The sequence below is a fragment of the Eptesicus fuscus genome, chromosome 14 (assembly GCF_027574615.1).
Source record: "Eptesicus fuscus isolate TK198812 chromosome 14, DD_ASM_mEF_20220401, whole genome shotgun sequence".
NCBI classification, from domain to species: Eukaryota; Metazoa; Chordata; class Mammalia; order Chiroptera; family Vespertilionidae; genus Eptesicus; species Eptesicus fuscus.
Window position 1 is genome coordinate 43,209,845 of NC_072486.1, and position 19,938 is coordinate 43,229,782.

General features: G+C 41.1%; 1 protein-coding gene across 1 annotated transcript in view; it reads left to right on the forward strand.

Annotated features, from left to right (window-relative positions):
- The first annotated feature begins 4,043 nt into the window (after window positions 1-4,043).
- NME8 (NME/NM23 family member 8) overlaps window positions 4,044-19,938 on the forward strand; it is a 47,157-nt gene continuing 31,262 nt past the window's right edge. Inside the window, exons 1-8 of the mRNA XM_054726527.1 lie at window positions 4,044-4,121; window positions 4,824-4,863; window positions 4,942-4,999; window positions 5,197-5,303; window positions 8,581-8,652; window positions 12,533-12,649; window positions 17,842-17,908; window positions 18,881-18,954. Of these exons, the coding sequence (XP_054582502.1) occupies window positions 4,831-4,863; window positions 4,942-4,999; window positions 5,197-5,303; window positions 8,581-8,652; window positions 12,533-12,649; window positions 17,842-17,908; window positions 18,881-18,954 (528 nt within the window). The 5' untranslated portion in view covers window positions 4,044-4,121; window positions 4,824-4,830. The remainder of the gene's footprint in view (window positions 4,122-4,823; window positions 4,864-4,941; window positions 5,000-5,196; window positions 5,304-8,580; window positions 8,653-12,532; window positions 12,650-17,841; window positions 17,909-18,880; window positions 18,955-19,938) is intronic.

Sequence of the window (19,938 nt, forward strand, 5' to 3'; positions counted from 1 at the left end):
TCACTAGATGGCTGTAAACTGCTTGGCTGTTTAACTATCTGTCTCTGTTTCCCTATTTTACTTGTCCTGGCGTACTAACCTGTCTCAGTAGGGTTTGTGTTAGAGAAGAGGAGAGAGAACCCTGCTCTGTGCCCAGACTAATCTTGGAGGGAGTATTCCTCTCCGGGCACAACAATGGGACTCATGTTGGACTTCCAGGAGGAACTAAGCACAGGCCTTCAACTCTAAACCCACAGAAGCTTCTGTATTGGAGCCTTTGAGGCTCTGATGAGAATGGGTCTGAGACTGAGAAGAAAAAAACTATCCTGAATGACCGTGATGTCTGCTTGGAAGTGGGAAGGTGAGGGCTGGCTCCCTTGCTACACATTGATCAGCTTTGCTCTATGCCACGCTGTCCGGCTGCATTGTCAGGCTCCTAGGAAGTCCTTTCACCCCAAACAGAGACCCTTTAAAGCTGGGAAAGACTTAGGTGCAGGACCTCTTGGGAAGCTGTGAGTCCCAGAGCTTTATGTATCTCACAAGCGGGCATGTGTCATGTTGGAACTGTGGTGAATGATGACTGACCAGAGGAAAGACAATGCTGAGCCCCATTGGAGAGTATTAGTCCTCCAAACGGGCAAGGGTGGGAGGGCTTCAGAGGCTTGGCGGCAGGATGTGGTCAGAGATGTTTGATTTCAGAGCAAGCCGCTTCTCAACTGCCACCACAGAAGTGCAAATAGCCACCGTAGGGACTTTTTGAACAGTCACTTACACATTATTATGTATAAAATTCAAAGGGTTCAGACAGTAATGTCGTGAGTTGTTTTTATAAATAGATGCAAAGGAACAATTCGCATAAAAGCTTTAGGCAGAATATATTAAAATGGAGAGTTTTGATTTAGATTTTACTGAAGAAATTAAATAATAGTAACAAGAGAGAAAAATCTCAGAGCTCTTATAAATTTTGGCATTTAGGAATTTGTCCTTTTAAAAACTAGGACCCAAGAACATCTTGTTAGAAAATGTCAATTCAGTGTTGTACTAGTTGAGACAATTTATATTTTTAAAAAAATTCTATAGCCATCATCAGATCCTGCCTCAGAAGGAAACAACCACAGAAAGCAAGGGGCAAGAAGTAAACACACGTGCCAACTGTGGAACACACTCTCTGTTAGGCACTTTCCATCATTTATGTCATTAACCTCACAAACATGCTACTATAATCCCCATTTTAAGATAGAAAAATTAGGGTTGAAAAGGTTATATAATTTGTTCTATGTTAGTCTAAGGGTAAAGGGAATGCCAGGGTTTAAACCTAAATTATTAGACTCCAAAGTCTATGCACTTTCACATCAAAGAGGGAGGAGAAATTGCCTTGTGAAGGGCATTGAGCTATCTAGTAAAGGTAAGAGGGTAGCATTAAGATGTTTCTGTAAAGATGGCTATTATGATGGGGGGGAAAGATGTCTTTGAAAAAAATGCCCATTAGCTTAGAAAAAAAAAGCAATGCTCAGAAAATAAGTGAAATGTCATGTTAAAGTAGCAAGGAAAGCCAGATTAAGTGAGAATTAATCTTCATAGTTAAAATAGTTGAAAGTAGCTGAGAAGGAACCCAAGGACAATAAAAGAAAATCTACTGTAAAAATACGGAGGAGAGTGAATTTAAAAATATTTACTGCTTTTTCTGATTCTAAAATAAATGTAATTGCATAAAGTGTGGAAAATATAGAAAAAGTAAGAAAATAAGATAAAGATTACAAGTAATTTCACCATCCAAGGATAAGTAGTAATATCTTTTCAATGCATCCATCATATTCATTTGTAAGAATTAATCATCTTTAATATAATCTCCTCTATTTGGGTCATTTATGTTGCTTCCAATTTTTATTCTAATAAAGTTGTTCAAACATTAACAAGTATTCATTTAGAATTAATATACTATAATTATACAAGTAATAGTTGATAATTTTCAGTATCAGTAACCAAATATTGCAGTATAATTAATGGCTTATTGTATCTACTTTTTGTCACCACTCTAGATAAAAACCACTATAATACAATATCTGTATTTTGATATCTTTATATGTATTTAAATGCACAAAACATTTATATTTTATAATAATTGTATTTAAAAAGGCAATTTGCACTCTTCAAAGAATTTTTATTTCATCTACATTTAAAAAAACTGATGGCATAAAGTTGTTATATTCATTGCTGTTATTTTAATTGCTGTGAGGACACTAGTGATATCACATCTTTTATTTATGATGCTGGTAATTTTTGTTTACCCTATTTTTCTTGATCACTATAGCTCTGAATTTAATAATCTCATTGATCTTTACAAAATACAACTTTTGATATTGTTAATATCACCTTATTTTCTGTTTTCTATTTACTTGGTTTTTATTCTAACCTTTTTTATTTTTTTCTTCACCTTACTTAAATATGTTATTTCTTTTAGTTCTTAAGTTGTAACTTAGATTATTATGTATTTTAAAACCTGTCTTATTGAAATATGTCTTTAATATTATACTTTCCCTTTAACCACTGAGTTACCAACGTCCAAAAATATTCTTTATGTTGTGTTTTAATTATCAGTCCATTTGAAATATTTTCTAATTTCTCTTTTGGTTTCTTATTTGACTCACTGGTTATTTAGTAGAGTGTTGCTTAACTATTGGGTGTTTAAAAATGTATCAAATATTTTATTGTTATTGATTTCTAGTTTATTACTATTGTGATTAAAAATATGCTGAAAGATTCCAATTTTTGAAATTTATTATGATTTTTAAAATTACATACTAAATGGTTCATTGTGGAAAATATTACAAGTGAACTTAAAGAAATGGTGTATTCTGCAGTTGTCAGTATTTGTCAATTTGGTCAATTTGATTGATAAGGTTGTTTACATCTTCAATAATCTCACTGATTTGTGTGTACTTATTCTATCAGTTATTTGGAAAGTGTTGTTAGAATCTTCAATTATGATTATGGCTATGCCTTTCTTTCATTTAATTCAGGCAATATTTTTTGCTTTATGTATTTGAAGCTCTGTTGTTTATTATATACATTTTAAAATACTTGTCTTCCTGATGAAACTTTTTATCATCAGGAAATGTCTATCTGAAAATATTCTTGTATTGAAGTCACTTTGTCTGATATTAATATAATCATGTCAACTTTTTATGATGTTTACATTATATCTTTTCCATTGTTGACTTTCAACTCACCTGTACCTTTATATTATAAAGCTTATCTTTTTACTAAATGCTACACATCATGGGGTTTTCTAATTTTTCATTTTGAGTCCTGGGAAGAAAGTTAATCACCTACTAGAACAATTAAATACAAATGTTTAAAATAATACAACAGAACTCAGAGTCTTTACAAGGCTGACATTGGCCAGTTTTTGACTAAGACTTACTAGATTTGCAAAGAAACAGGAACTTACAACCTTTGCTCAAGAAGAAAAGAGCAGGTCAATGTAGGAAAGAACACTTTTAACAAATCTTGAAAGATAATGTCAATTATATGCAAGAAGCAAAACAAACTATTAGACCCATTCGGGAGTAATATCTTTCCTGGGCTATTTGGCATTTATAATTTACATTCTGCTCTAATAAAATATAAACACATTTTCTTATAAGTAACATTTTCAGAGTGCATTTGTCCTTGAAGTCAATTCTAGGAAGACCCAAATCAAAATCTCATCAAGTTTATGTTTCAAAGCCTCAACATTCAAGGTTTTTGCAATCAATAGAAGTAATGTTTAAAAACCCAACTTCACCTATTGCCTTGCATGGGGAGACTGAGACAGGGAGGAGGCAGCTGAGGGAAGGAGGGGAACAGGCCTTTGCAGTCCCTTCAGTGTCGGGGCACTAGAGGGAGCGATTTGCCCAGCCCAACGCAGGTAACCTTGGCCCAGTTCTGAACGCAGGGGTAAAGCTGGGAGGAGTGGGGGAGGGGTGGAGGCGGGAGAAGCGTGAACGGTGGGGGTGGGAGGGGGGTGTGTGTGTGCCTGGGCTCGTGGGCGGCCCGAAGGCTGGCAGGAAACGTTGGCGCCCCACTGCTTCCCGATCAGCACCCACAGAAAGCGCAGCAGGAGCCGGGCCACACCCCGCCCCCGCCGCCCGGGGGCCCAGGTACTCAACTTGGTGGAGCTCACCCACAAAGGCCACAGGCCTGGACCGAGGGGCCGACTTGGATCCTGGGGGGCTGTTCCTTCCTGTTCTTCAAACGTACCCGCGGAGCTTAAAGGAGGCTCTGGTTTGTGTAGGGCTTGTCGGGGGGAATCCGCACGATTTGCTGGGATGTAGTCTTGGTTGCCCTGGGGTCACGCCTTCGTTTGACACGAGTGTTGCAGACACACTCTCAGAGCCCCGGACGCCACCCAACAGGTATCCGGGCCTCGCTGGCTGAGCACCTGTGGGCGGTTTATGCTGTGCCCCGTACAGCTGAGTGGCCTTGTTCTAGACATGAACTCTCCTGGGGGAGGGACTGCAGGAAGACCCATGAGCATGTTCAGAGAGAACGTGTGCTGGTGAACACGGAGAACATAATGCTCCAGGAAAACAAACACAACTGTGTTTTTACCTCCTTACACTCTTACCTGGCTTCAGGATTCGTGTGCTAGGAAGGCGTTTGGCTGCTGTAAGCCAGCATTAGCAGAGCGCCCAGCAGGAAGAGGCCTGGAAGACCCTGGAGTCTCTCTGGGGGGACTACATCAGCCCATGGGGAAGGGACATTTCTACGGTGCATTAAGATGTTGCTTGAACGCATACACAGGACAGTATTTAAATTTCTCTGAAATGTTTTCTATTTTTCTCCCCTTTCTCGTGTGATAGGGGATAAATGGCAGGCAAAAAGCGGGAAATCCAGTTACAGGTAGGCATGACCCAGCAGCAATTCTTTGCTTGGTGCACCGGCACTTGAAGGCCGCGTACAGTGCCTTCCGTTTTGCAGGCTGTCATCAACACGCAGAGCCTCTGGGAGGAGATGCTGCAGAACAAAGGCCTCACAGGTACTGGGGCTCCCCCACTGACCAGGAACCTGGAGTTTGGCCCAGGGCACCTCATGGCACCCCAGCACAGAGCACGGCTCCCTACTTCCACATAAAGCCCTGCTATGTCTTTGCCCTTGCCCCTGCCCCAGCCCCGGGATAAGCTGCTATTTCAGAATCTTTGACTCCGTTCTTTCATAAATATCATCGTCTTCTAGTGATCGATGTTTACCAGGCCTGGTGTGGACCCTGCAAAGCAATGCAAACGTTATTCAGGAAATTGAAAAATGAGCTGAACGAAGACGAAATTCTGCATTTTGTTGTAGTAAGGATTTAATTTCCATAAAACTATCGTTTTCTTGTTAGGTGTTAAAATGTTCTCTTTAAGGATTGTCTTGATTTAAACAATCTGTCAACTCTTCAAAATGGACAGTGTTTATGGGTAGTTTTACTATATGTTTAGTTCAACCTGATCTGAGAACAAATGAGATTTTTACCCCATGCCTATAACATTGAGGTTATTGACCATGGTTGTGAACATTAGAAAAGTATAAAAATGGTTATCTGTTTATTGATGTTTCTTTTCATCTGACCTTATGCAGTGTGTCTCTTAGAATAAGGGCTGCAAGTACTGTTCACTGAATAGCTTTGGGAAGGACTTTGGGCATTTATCAGGAGGCAGTTTTCCAATGATAGTGATTTTCCTCATTTATTTGCCACCCAAGGGATTAAAACATTATAGCCAAACTCATTGGAACTCATTATATTTTTCAATATATCCACATTAAATTAGTAACTACTTAGAGCAGTGGTTCTCAACCTTTCTAATGCCGAGACCCTTTAATACAGTTCCTCATGTTGTGGTGACTCCCAACCATAAAATTATTTTCATTGCTACTTCATAACTGTAATTTTGCTACTGTTAATGAATCGTAATGTAAATATCTGTGTTTTCCGATGGTCTTAGGCGACCCTGCTAGCGGTTCTCAACCTGTGGGTCGCGACCCACAGCTTGAGAACTGCTGCTGTAGAGCCTAAGACCATTGGAAAACACAGATATTTACATTACGATTCATTAACAGTAGCAAAATTACAGTTATGAAGTAGCAATGAAAATAATTTTATGGTTGGGAGTCACCACAACATGAGGAACTGTATTAAAGGGTCTCGGCATTAGAAAGGTTGAGAACCACTGACTTAGAGCTTTGTTATTTAATATTGTGGCCACCAGGCACAAGTGTCTTTTGAGCACTGAAATATGCTAGTGTGACTTAGGAACTGAATTTTTATTTTGAATTAATGTATTTAAATTAGAAAACTATACTCAATTCAATTATTGTAAAACTTTTAAAGTTGTTTGGAAAAACTTGGGTATGTGAATCTACTTTTTTTACTGTAAATTTTATGAAATCAAATTAGAGACCAATTATTTATGATGAAAATTTAGCCCATAAATTGACATGTACCCTAAGTGTAAAATACACACTAGATTTTGAAGACTTAGTATGAAGAAAAGAATGTGAAATGTCTCAATAATTTTTACATTGATCACATGTTAAGATGATCATATTTTGTATATATTATCGTATAAGAAAGTTGTATCGTTAAATATATTATAATACTAGTTTCACCTGTTTCTTGTTAGTTTTTCAATGTGGCTACTAGAAAATTTAAAAGTGTGACTGTGGCTCACATTCTGTTTCCATTGGGCAGAAACATGCCCAAACCACCTAGACCTAAGTTGCAGAAGCAGATAACTAATTACATTATCTTTACTCCCTATCCCTAAAATGCATAATCCCTGAAGCAAACATGAAACCTCAACACATTGCATGTTTCAGGCCTTCCTTGACCCCTCCCAACCCAGACCTTGGGATGAGATTGCTTACTGACCTCAACCTGTGTTTGACTGTCCTTTCCATAAATAAGCAGTCTCAAGCTTAGGAACTCACCTCTTATTATTTTTTTTAATCTTCAAGACAGTAAGTGGCAAAGAACCAACAAGAAAAATAAAAAAAAAAGTGAAATAAAATGAGAGAGTAGGTGGCTATAGACAATCCTTAAATCGTTTTGTCTAGAAAAGTTTTAAAAATATATGTATTTTAGAGAGAAAAAGAGAAACATTGATGTGAGAGAGAAACATCGATTGGTTGCCTCCCACACACACACCCCAACTAGGGATGGAACCTGCCACCTGGGTATGTGTCCTGACTGGGAATCGAGCTCACAATCCTTCGGTGCATCAGACGATGCTCCAATCAGCTGAGCCACACTGGCCAGGGCGGGCCCTTGTAGTGCTTTAAAAGGCAGCTTTCCACAACAACCTGCTTTACTCTGAAGAGTCAGAACTACCCGAATGGGGCTGGACTGTGATTCTAAAGTTGATCCTTGGCAGGAAGGAAAACCTAACTTCAGAGGACAGAGAATGGGGCCTAAAGGGAATTAGCACATGCAATAGAAAATGGGTTGGTATAAGAAGATAAAAGACAGTATCAGAAGGATCTAACAGCTGGCAAATGGATCACAGACCATCAAGCATCATCAGAAAATTCTATTAATCCTGTGTTGTTAGGCTCCTAGCTCAGCACACACAGCTCAGGCCTGTGTGAGGATACAGGCCTGAGGTTTATGACTGTCCTCCCAGCAGTACCCAAACCAGACGGAACACCTCAGCCTGCTCCATAGGCATCAGTTCCATGACCATGCCTATCCCACTGGGAAGTGCTAGTAGTCTTTCCAAAATATGCCTAACTACCATACTTGCATCTGTTAAATTTAACCAAAAAAATGTGCGTGTTGTCCTTGAATAGTTTCTGTTCTGTTATGTTTGAGCACATTCAACAATAGTATATTCACATGAATCGATGCTGTTTTTATACGACTTCTAAAGGGTAAAGAAAATGAATTACTACTAGTTTCCAAACCTCCATTGTAAACAATGGACAGTCGCCCTCTGCTGGATATTTTACTTTCTGCAGGTAGCCAAGGAAAGGGGACCTTTCTGAACTTGTAAATTTAAATCCAAAATTGAGACCTATGACATGGATTACCTTTTACATCACCCTAAGCTGAATGGTCACATACATTTTTTCTGTTATGTTCCCTTTTAAAAGACTTGGAGACTTGTACTAACATTGTACCGATACATATAAAATTCAGTAAAAATTATTTATTGTTCTTTTATAATGTTATTAAATGCTTTACATGTTAGTGCTTTATTATGATATAAACATTGTAATGATGATATCTGATTACTTTAAAATAAAATATTTGACTTCTGTTCTTTAATATGATAGATTACTTTCTTCCAGCCTCTTTCATTCTTTTTTTGGGTCGTGGTGGTGGTGGTGGTGGTGGTGGGCGGGTACCATAAATGTGAACAGCCAGAAGTCAGGTTGAGGCCAAATGATGCAGACCCTGACATGCCAGTGTTTACAATTTGATCCTTAAAACAACTATAGCATACTAAGAGAATGTTGAGTAAATATAAAAATAAAATGTATGTGTATCTGTGTTTGTTTGTTTGTTTGTATATAGTGTATCTAGTGACTTGGATATAGTTTCCTATATTATCATGTGAAATATTAATATATATTTTCCAGGCTGAAGCTGACAGCATTTTGACCTTGCAGCCATTTAGAGATAATTGTGAACCTATTTTTCTTTTTAGTGTTGTAAGTATAATATTTATTTTCTCAAATGTATTATCAGATTCCAATTTCTAGTTAAAGAGCAAGTAGCATTATAAAATTACCACAGAACTCTTTTCTGGTGAAAGTCATTATAGATTTTTTTACTTCATCTTTGCTTACCCGTTAATATATTTTATATAACCTGACTTCTAGGAGCTAATAATGGATTGAGAGATTAGACTACCACACACTGAGCTGATCCAGGAAAAGAAACACAAGATGTATTTACCTTTCTTAAAGAAATAATCAGACAGACTGGCCAGCGTGGCTCAGTGGTTGAGTGTTGACCTATGAACCAGGAGGTCATGGTTCAATTAAGGATCAGGCCACATGCCCGGGTTGCGATCCCCAATGGGAAGTGTGCAGGAGGCAGCCAATCAATGATTCTCTCTCATCATTGATGTTTCTATCTCTCTCTCCCTCTTCCTTCCTCTCTGAAGTCAATAAAAAATATTTTAAAAAAAGGAACCATCAGACCTTTGTATGATGAATTATTATTTACAGGAGTGAAAAATTGGAAATTTCTTAGATACCCAGTAGGAGAGATTTGGTGATAAATATTCATATATACCCATCCAAGAAAATAGCTGTGTGATCACTATTTTGTAATATATATTACTTCTATCTCTGTATTTACAAATGAAGACAGAAAGTGCATTCATCAGACTCTATTATGGGGAAAGGATGCATAATTTCACTTTTCTTCTTTATACTTTTCTATATTTTCCAAATATTCTGTGGTGAACACACAACTTCAATAATCAGAAAACCATAGTAAGTGCTATTTTCTAAGAGGAGAGTACACAGTTAAGTGCTAACTTGTGTGACAAGAGTGTGGCTGCTACGGAGCTAGAGACCTGGGGTGGTGAGGAAAGGCCTCGCACAGAGGGCAAGGACCTCCTCTGCTGCTGGATACTTCAATTCTCATCTTTTCTATTAAAAATAATGACTTAAAAACACTTCTTGGATATAACTTTTCCCTTCTGTTAAATAATGCTCTTGCAATGACTTCAAGGAACTGAATTACTGGGTTCATTGAGTTTACAGTTGCATTGCAGATCTGGATCTGTAGGATTTGATGAATGAGATCAGGGGTCAGCCAGCTTCTTCTGTAAAGGGCCAGATACTAAGTATTTTCAGCTTCGCCGAAATACTGGCTGTGCGTTGGGTCATAGTTTGCTGACCCCTGGCCTGGAAGTTGTTTAGGGAACCAGAATGAGTAACTGCGTGAAGCAGGAAGGGGCTTAAGCTAATGGGACCATGAGGAGACTCTAGCAGCAGCAGCTAGGAGCATGGGACTGAGGAGGAAAGACTGGAGCTCTGGGATGACCATCACCCTGCAAGTTAGCCAGGCCTGGTCAGTAGACCTTAAACGGAACATCCAGTCAACATTCTTTTATCTGCAACCACATCCTTCTAATGCTCAGATTTTTTTTTTTTCTGACCCATTTCTCTAGTTCTCCCCCATCTTTCAAACCCTTCTCCCGTGTGACATCTGGAATTGACGTAAGCAGTTGTCTGGCTTCTAAGAACTTCACCCTGGGCTCAGAGCTTTTGTTCCACGTCCTTGACTTTCCTTAAGTCAGGTTCCTGACTTAGGGCACTTTCTCTGCTGCCCAGAACTGCTTTCTCAGATTGTTCTTGAGGCCAGGAGTAGAATTGATGTTTCTTTATTTTTTTACTACAATAAACTTCTTTTCCTTATTTGTTGGAGGCCCACTCAATTTGGTTCATTCTCCCCACCTTACTCCTGTCATTTACTGGCCTTCGGATCAATTGTGTGGATGACTGACGACTTGAGCTTGTGGCTTAATGTCTTCATTTCACACCAAAGTCCTGCCATCACGCCGGGACTTCAGGATCTACACTGACAACCTACCCAATATCCTGGACTCTCAATTTTTTTTTAATCTTCACCCAAGAATATGTTTTTATTGATATTTAAAGAGAGAGGAAGGGGGAGAGAGACAGAGAGAGACAGAGAGAGAGAAACATTGATCTGTTGCCTTCCATATGTGCTCTGAGGATCAAACCCGCAACCTAGGTATGTGCCCTGACCAGGAATCCAACCTGCACCTTTTGAGGTACATATGGGTCAACACTCCAACCAACTGCACCCCCTGGCCAGGACTGGACTCTCAATTCTTGACCACCCAACTTTCCATGAACTTTTCTTGCAGTGCACCTCATTCAATCACTCCTGCGTTTATGCCTCCGACTTTGTTATCACTTATGCTCCATATTCGTAAGCATTAGGAGCCTCAATCTGTAAGCACAAAACTATCATCAAGTCCATTGTTAGTTTATTCAAATATTCCCACAATGGCCCATTGCATTGGCCAGCATTCTTAGCTGACGACAAATTCTTTCCAGCAAGTTTCATCAGGAAGGGCTGTTTCAAGGGATATTAGAAAGCTCACGGAATTGTTGGAAAGTTCCTTTTAATGGGAAATGGTAATTAGAATGTCATTTAAGCCTTTCTCAACTAGATCCTTCTCATTGGCCTTTGACTATGAGTAAGTCTTTCCAATTAAAATAGAATACTTCTTTTTGATACCATGTCCTTGCACAGCTTCCATCCATCTCTCTCTTTTAGTTCACAGCTACATTTCTCTGAAGAATTTTTATGTTTATTTTTACTCCATTTCTTCTCATACCATTAACTTCACACTCATTCAATCTATCTAAATTCTGTCTGATTATTCCACCAAATTTACTGTTGCTAATGTATCCAATTGCCAGCTTATTGCTAAATATAATGAATACTTTTAGGTCTTCATCATACTGTACCTCTCAACTGTATTGAATACAGTGACCAACCAAGTCTTCCTTTGGAAATATTTGCTTCTTCTTTTTTTTTGTGTGTGTGTGTGCGTGTGGCTTGGTTTTTCTTTTGCCTTCTCAGATACTATCCCCACTCCATCTCCTTTGCAGATTTATTCTTCTTTACTCAGCTGTTAAATATTGACTTTATCACGCCATATACTTTACTCAGAAAATCTCCTCCACACACAGTTTCAGTTGTCACCTCTGACACATCAATAACTCAAGTTTACATCTTCAGCTAATCCCTATACTTGAGCTCCAGACTTGAGTGTCTAACTGGTGCCTTGACATTTCCCTTTGGTTGTCTAAAGGGCATCTCACAATGAACTGATCCAATCCTCCCTCTCTCCAGAAAACATGTACTTCTTGTGTTGCTTCTTTGGGTAAATAACATCTTCATTGATCCAGTTTCTCAAGCCAGAACAGAAAGTTGTTTTAGCGACTTCTCTTTACATCATACCCACGCCACACCAGACCTTGGACCTATCAATTTTACCACCCAAGTTTTCCTCACACTATCTGTTTTTTTTTTTTCTTCCCAATCTCGTCACCGCCAGAGACTGAGCAACCATCTCTCTCATCATCGCCTCTAGAATAGCTTCTAACTTGTATATCTTCTCCCTTGTATATAGCTTCTAACTTGTATATCTTCTCCCTTGTAAATAGCTTCTAACTTGTATATCTTCTCCTGTTCCCCCTCTAATCCTTTCTCCACATGTAGTTGAAATGATCTTAACAAACAATAGTTTTAATCATGGTTACTGCCTCTGTTTAAATATTCTGAAGGCTTCCCAGTGCAGTTAGGCTAAAACCAAGAGGAACTGAACCGGTGACCTATTGGTGCATGGATTGACACTCAACCACTGTGCCACACTGGCCAGGCACTGAGACCTTATTTTTAAATGGCTAATACAATTGCTAAGAAAGGAATGGTGGAAGTATGGATCAGGGTGGGGTTACTTAGTTTAGTTGAAGTGTTAATTTTTGACTTACCTTGAAAATGAATGTTTCCTTCATGTTTTCTTTTCCTGTATAGAATGGCAAAATTATTGCAAAGATTGAGGGTGCAAATGCACCACTTGTTAATCAAACAATTATTAACTTGGTGAATGAGGAGAGGAAAATTGCAGCAGGTGAAATGGTTCGCCCTCAGGTAATACTTTGCACTCCTGGCTATTTTGTGTTTTAAAATAGCTATGACATCTTTTTTGTTGTTTTCCTAAAGAACTTTCCCTAATTCTATAACTATCTAGGTAACTAAATGTTGCAGTTTCTGGGAAATATCTTGGCAATATGAATTAAAGTCCCTAAAAAACACAGGTATCTTTTGAGGAATTACACTCCCAATAAATTTTCCTAAGAAGATAATGACAAATATAGAAAAGAATGCTTATTGAGGTGTTGTCTGTTATTAAAAACTAGGGGCCCAGTGCATGAATTCGTGCACCTTAAAAGGACCTGTGGGCACAAGGGGGGTCTCGGCCCATCCTCCAGGCCCCCACCCAGGCCCTCCTGCCGTGGGCCCCAATTCCCTGCTTGCTGGCAGCCCCGCTCCCACTGCCACCACTCCCACACGCTGACAGCGTCGGCCCCACTCGCTGAATAGTTGGCTCCACTTGCACCCACTGATGGCGGGGAGTGATTGGGGCTGGTGCCAGCAGTGGGTGGGACTGGCGGCTGCTGCCCTGATTGTCCCTCAGGAGCAGGGGGAGGTGATTGGGGCTGGTAGCCACCGCTTGCACCTGCTGACAGCACTGAGTGATCGGGACTGGCGCTGGGGGCTGGCAGCAGGTGCAGGCTGCAGCTCTGACACTGGCTGCAGGTGTGAGTGAGGCCAGCGCTGGCAGCAGGTGTGAGTGCCGGCCGGGACTGCGGTGCATGGGAGCAAAGAATTTTCAGTAACCACCAGAGGCTCGCCCCGATGACAGCGACCAGCGCCCCACCTTGGTCTGGTGCCCCCACTCACCTGCTCCACCATCCCACCCAAGCCAACACCCGCTATGTTCTGTGCTCTGCTGCCTGCTGCTGATGCCTGTCATGTTCCGCTCGGGCCCCCTGATGGCCAGCGCACGTCATAGTGACTGGTTGTTTGGTTGTTCTGCTGTTCGGTCTATTTGCATATTAGGGTTTTATATATATAGATTTGGAATTAGACAACGGAGAAGATGGCAGTGGAGTAGGTAGATCTTGCTTGCACCTTCTGCTGGAACCAAACTAGAAGTAAAATGCAATTAGGGAACATTCACTCTGAATTATCAACTGAAGACTAGTTAAAGAGGAGATTTTTTTTAAACAAGGAAAAGCAGAAACTACCTTGGGACTGGTAGGAAGAGCAGGGGTCATGAGAAAGAATGGTCCGGCTCCCAGGGGCAGCAGCCCAAGAACGTGGAGGGATATCTTGGCTGCAGGGCGGGGAGGGGTAGAGCGATTCCCCTGAGAGGAGTGAGGCCTGGACCCCCACCTGAGCTTCCCATCCCAGAGTACCAGAGCTGGGAATAGCCACCTATGTAGCATCCAGGGTTGAAAGGCTTGGGGCTTCTATTCATCAGGGAGAGATGAATCCTTCCGGGGGCAAATACACTTATTTTTTAAAGGGTCAGAGTGCAGGATTTTTGTTCACAGCCACTCACCCTAGACTTCAGCAGAGGGAGGGCAGTGAAACTGGAGTCACCTGAGGAGAGTCTGGGGTGGGAGGCATTGGGGAAAGACATGGGAGAAAAGCTGCCAGGATCCCTGTCCTTGGTCATTGCCATTAATACCACAGCATCTATATTTCCTGAGGGGCACAGCCCCTCCCATCAGCAGCAGCCTGGAGAAGCTCATCCCATTTTTGGAATCCCTGCTCGCCACACCCTGCATCTCAACCCCCACTGAGGAGGCAGTAGTGGAGACCGAGTCTGGGTCTGTGGGTTAGTCAGACTCAGGGGGCATTGGTGATTGGCTTTGGGTGGGGCCATTTCCCTCCCTTTCCCAGGAATCTGAGTGGCACTCCCAGCTTCCAGCAGACCCCAATGGCCTGCTTTCGAGGGGCTCCACCCTCCGGAGGTCAGGGAAATATTCCAGGACATGGGTGGCAGCAGTTCCCAAGGTACCTAGGGACATTTGTTGACCTGCTCCTGGGCCCCGTGCTGCTAACATGTAGGTCCTGGAGCATAGCTTGGCCCCTCCCGTGTGCAGCCAAACTCGGCAGAGGCAGACATAAACTGTGGATCACTTGAAGCTTTGATCAGGTTGCTGAGAGCCGATTATGGACAGCTTCTGACATTGACTAGCACCAAAGTACCGACTGTGCGGCCTGCAAATGGCCCACAAAATAGTCAGCCTCATACAACATAAGCACAAGATCCAAAGGGAGATCTCAGCAGGCACTAAACACCCCAACACCTCCGTTTGGTCTTTTTCATGTTGCTTAGGCTTTTATTTTTTATTGCTTTATTATTGTTTTTTTTTCTTTTATGTCTCTTATTTTTTCTTTCCTTTTCTTATTCTATTTTTCTTTCTCTCCTTTTTTTTCTTAAAAATTTTCTCTTATTTTTTCTCTCCTTTTCTTTTATACTGTCTTCTTTTCCTATGCTTTATTCTTATATTTTTCTCTCCCTTTCACCTTTTATATTTGTTTTTCTTTCCCTTTTTATTCTCGTATTCTGCTTTTTTTTTTTATTTTATTATTCTTGTGCTCTTTTCTCTTTCCTAAATCATTTTTTCTTTTGCAGTTGTTCTTGTTGTAGCTGTTGGGTTCTTTTGCATGGTTTTTCTTTTGTTCTGTCAGCATCTTAAACAGCTCACATGATGTGGTCAGGGTTGAGCTTCAAAGTCATCCAGCCTGAGGGGATTCCACCCAAAACAGGACAAAGACAATCAAGACCCAGTTATAATAGGAGAGTCAATTAACCCACACAAGGAAATTCCTAGAGCATCCAGCTAAAGAGATAAAAGAAACTGCATGGCTGAGTCCCACAGAAAACTTAATACATAAGGACAATAAAAAACGACAATAAAAAACACAGGATTGTTTCAGTGAAGTTTGGGACAACATGAAAGGTAACAATATCCACCCCAGTATCATAGGGGTACCATACCAGAAGGAGAAGAAAGAGAGAAAAGGGTAGAAAATCTGTTTGAAGAATTAATGACAGAAAACTTCTCTAATCTGGTGAAAGGAAAGGTCATACAAGTTCAGGAAGCACTGAGTCCCAATCAAGATGCACTCAAAGAGATCCACACCAACATACATCATAATTAAAATGGCAAAAGACAAAGAGATAATCATAAAGGCAGCAAGAGAGAAACAGAGAGTTTCCATAAAGCTATCAGTTGATTAAAAAAAAAAAATCCCCCAAACAAAAAGCATTACTATATCCCGAAAGGGATTGGCATGAAGTATTCAAAGTAATGAAAAGCAAGGACCAGAACTCAAGACTACTCTACCCAGCAAGGATATCATTTAAAACTGAAGGTGAAATAAAGAGTTTCCCAGAAAAAAAGAAAAAGGCTAAAAGAGTTCATTACCATCAAACCAGCATTGCAAAAAATGTTAAGTTAAAGGGACAGCTTTAAGAAGAAAAAGAGAGAGAGGCACATAGGTATAAAAAAAAAAGTGGCAATAAGTAAGTACCTATCAATAATAACTTTAAATGAAAATTGATTAAATGTTCTAATAAAAAAAAACACAGGATACCTGAATGGATAAGAAAACATGACCCATATATATTCTATCTACAAGAGACCCATCTCAGAACAAAAGATTCACAAAGACTGAAAGTGAAGGGATGGAAAAAGATAGTCCATGCAAATGGAAAAAAAAAAAGCTGGGGTAACAATCTGACAAAATAGACTTCAAAACAAAGGCCATAAAAAGAGACAAAGAAGTTATTTGTTCTCTTGCCAAAACAATGTTTATATATAAACTAGAGACCTGGGGCACGAAATTCATGGACTGGAGGGGTGGAGGGGGGCAGGTCCCTCAGCCTGGCCTGCGCCCTCTTGCAGTCTGGGACCTATTGGGGGATGTCTGCCTTTCGGCTTAGGCCCAATATACCCGAGGAACAGGCCTAAGCTGGAAGTCAGACATCCCTCTCACAGTTTAGGCTCTTGCAGTCCGAGACCCCTCGCTCCTTACCACCACCTGCAGCGGAGACGGGAGAGGCTCCTGCCACTGCCGCTGCGCTTGCCAGCCATAAGCCTGGCTTCTGGCTGAGCAGCGCTCCCCCTGTGGGAGTGAACTGACCACCAGTGGGCAGCTCCTGCATTGAGTGTCTGCCCCCTGGTGGTCAGTGTGCATCAGAGTGACCAGTAGTTCTGGCTGTTCCACTGTAAATGTTGCTTAGGTTTTTATTATTATAGATATATACAGAATCACAGAAGCACTTCCAGGGCTTCTCAAGTAATGAAGACCCTCACTACTGCCCCCATCCGTTCCAGTATTTTACTCTATAGTAGGCAATGAACTATTGTTTTGAGCAAGACTTTTTTTTTTAAGTTAAGGTGTTATCTTTCTGTTTCTAATTTACTAATAGTAATAGTCAGGAATGGATTTTGAAACTTATCAAATACTCTTTTGATTTTTTAATTATGTATTTACTAGAGGCCCGGTACACAAAATTTGTGCATGAAGGGGGTCCCTCAGCCTGGCCTGCACCCTCTCCAATCTGGGACCCCTCGGACCTAAAAGTCAGTTGGACATCCCTTTCACAGTCCAGGACTGTTGGCTCCTAACCGCTTTCCTGCCTGCCTGCCTGATTGCCCTTAACTGCTTCTGCCTGCCAGCCTTATAGCCCCCTAACTGCTCCTCTGCCTGCCTGATTGCCCCCAACTGCCCTCCCCTGCAGGCCTGGTCACCCCCAGCTGCCATTCCCTACAGGCCTGGTCCCCCCCAACTGCCCTCCCCTGCTGGCCCGATTGTCCCCAACTGCCCTCCCCTGCTGGCCATCTTGTGGCAACCTTCTTTTGGTGACCATCTTGTGGTGGCTATCTTGTGATGACGTGAGGGCATCACGCGAGGATGCAACGACCACGTAGGCTTTTATTAGAATAGATTGTTTTCTTGTTAATATATGCTTCTTTCTTATTTTGCTCCTTGTACTCTTCGTAAGTTTTAAAAATTTTTTAACCATTTCCATACAGTATATATGCATTATTTATGATAGTTCCCCTACCCTACCTATTTTAAATATTCTTTATCCTGTTTTAGTGGAAAGCTTGGGAAAAGCAGTGTTAGATAAATGCAGGCACATTTCCACTTTACCTTTTATCCCTTGAATTATAAATATTTATCAGAAATAAAATTTCTAAAAATTCACTAACACATGAAAATGTAATTGTTTTATTTGCATTTTTCTTCCATAGTATCATGAAATTGCACTTATAGACTCAAATGCAGATAATGCCAGGGAAACATCCAAAGAATCTATTGGTAAGAAAATTTAAAGTAATGGCAAAGGATTTGTAGTACATGGATGCTCACCACAGCATCACCTAACATAGCAAAGAGCTGGTAATAGCATCAGTGTCAATTGATAAGGAACTGGTAGGATAAATGATGATTTGTGCAATACTAGACTCAGTTATTAAAAGGAAACCTCTTTTTCCCAGCAGGCATGGCTCAGTGGTTGAGCGTCGACCTATGAATCATAAGGTCATGGTTTGATTCCCAGTCAGGGCCTGTGGTCAGGGCACATGCCCGGGTTGTGGGCTCCATCCTGTGTGGGGCGAGGCAGCCAATCAGTGATTCTCTGTCGTCATTGATGTTTTTGTTTCTCTCTCCCTCTCCCTTCCTCTCTGAAATCAATAAGAAAACAATTTTTTTTAAAGAAATTTCTTTTGCTTCCCTTCCCCTTTTCTTTGCTTTCTATAGTCTGGAGCAGAGGTTCTCAACCTTTCTAATGCCGCGACCCTTTAATACAGTTCCTTATGTTGTGGTGACCCCCAACCATAAAATTATTCTCGTTGCTACTTCATAACTGTAGTTTTGCTACTGTTAATGAATCGTAATGTAAATATCTGTGTTTTCCAATCATCTTAGGCGACCCCTGTGAAAGGGTCGTTTGACCCCCAAAGGGGTGGCGACCCACAGGTTGAGAACCACTGGTCTGGACCAGTGCCTACCTAGTCTGCTTTTTGTGTGTGTGTGTTTTTTTAAAATTTTATTTACAACTACTATTATTATTATTATTCTTGTGAATGTTTCTCTTGTATGCAAATGTAGGAAGTGAACCTTGATTCCAAATAGAACCTCTTGGGTAGTTGAAATGCCACAATTAGAACAAAGCTGTCAATGGACAAAAATTCACTGGACATCAGTAGTTTACATTTTTAATTACTAAAACCTTCATTATCTAGACGTAGTGCCAAGACAATGAAATTTTTCTATTTATTTTTTTCCCAGACCGAATATTCAGTATTGCTATTATCAAACCTGAGGCTATGAATACTGGAAAAACTGTGGAAATTAAAGAAAATGTAAGTAATATTTCACAATAATAGTTTAAATTAACTGAAAAATAACAACCCCTTAATTGTCAATTTAGAGATAAGCTTATCATCCTATCTAATAATAGAGTAACATGTAAATTACCATCACTCCGCTACGCCCACGATTGGGCGGCGGGAGGCTGGGGGGGCGGGACTCGGGGTGGCCTATCCGGCCATTGAGAGGCATGGATCCGCTGCCACTGAGGGGGGCTACCCTGCTGTTGAGAGGCGCAGGGGGCGGGACTCCCGCCCCCTGTGCCTCTCAATGGCCAGATCCACGGCCGCTGAGGGCGCCTGTCGCGAACACCCAGCTGCGCCTCTCAATGGCAGGGTAGCCAGGTGTCCGCGGCAGCCCCCCTCAGCGGCCGTTGAGAGGCGCAGGAGGCGGGAGTCCCGCCCCCTGCGCCTCTCAACAGCAGGGTAGCCCCCCTCAGCGGCCACGGACCATCAAAAGCATGGGAGCTGGGTGCCTGTCTGCTCCGGCACCAGGCCTTTGAGAAGCCTCTGCCGAGCCGGAGGCTTCTGAAAGGCCTGGTGCACCAGCGGACAGGCACCCAGCTCCACCGTGAAAAGCAAAAGCGTGTAGGGGACCCTACACGTGCATGATTCAATCATGCACTGGGCCTCTAGTTTAGAGTAAAATAGAACATAATGAATTTCTTTTTTTTTTTTTTTTTTTTAATATTTTTATTGAGGTATTATATGTGTACATATCTTACTATTACCCCCCCACCCCACACCCACACATGCCCTCCCCCCCCAGAGTTTTGCGTCCATTGTTTATGCTTATATGCATGCATACAAGTCCTTCGTTTGATTTCATAACTCCCCCACCTTTCCCAAACTTTCCCCCTGTACTTTGAAAGTCTGTTTGATGCTTTACTGTCTCTGTATCTATCTTTTTGTTCACCACTTTTTAATGTTCTTTACTATCCCTAAATGAGTGAGATCATGTGGTATTTTTCTTTCATT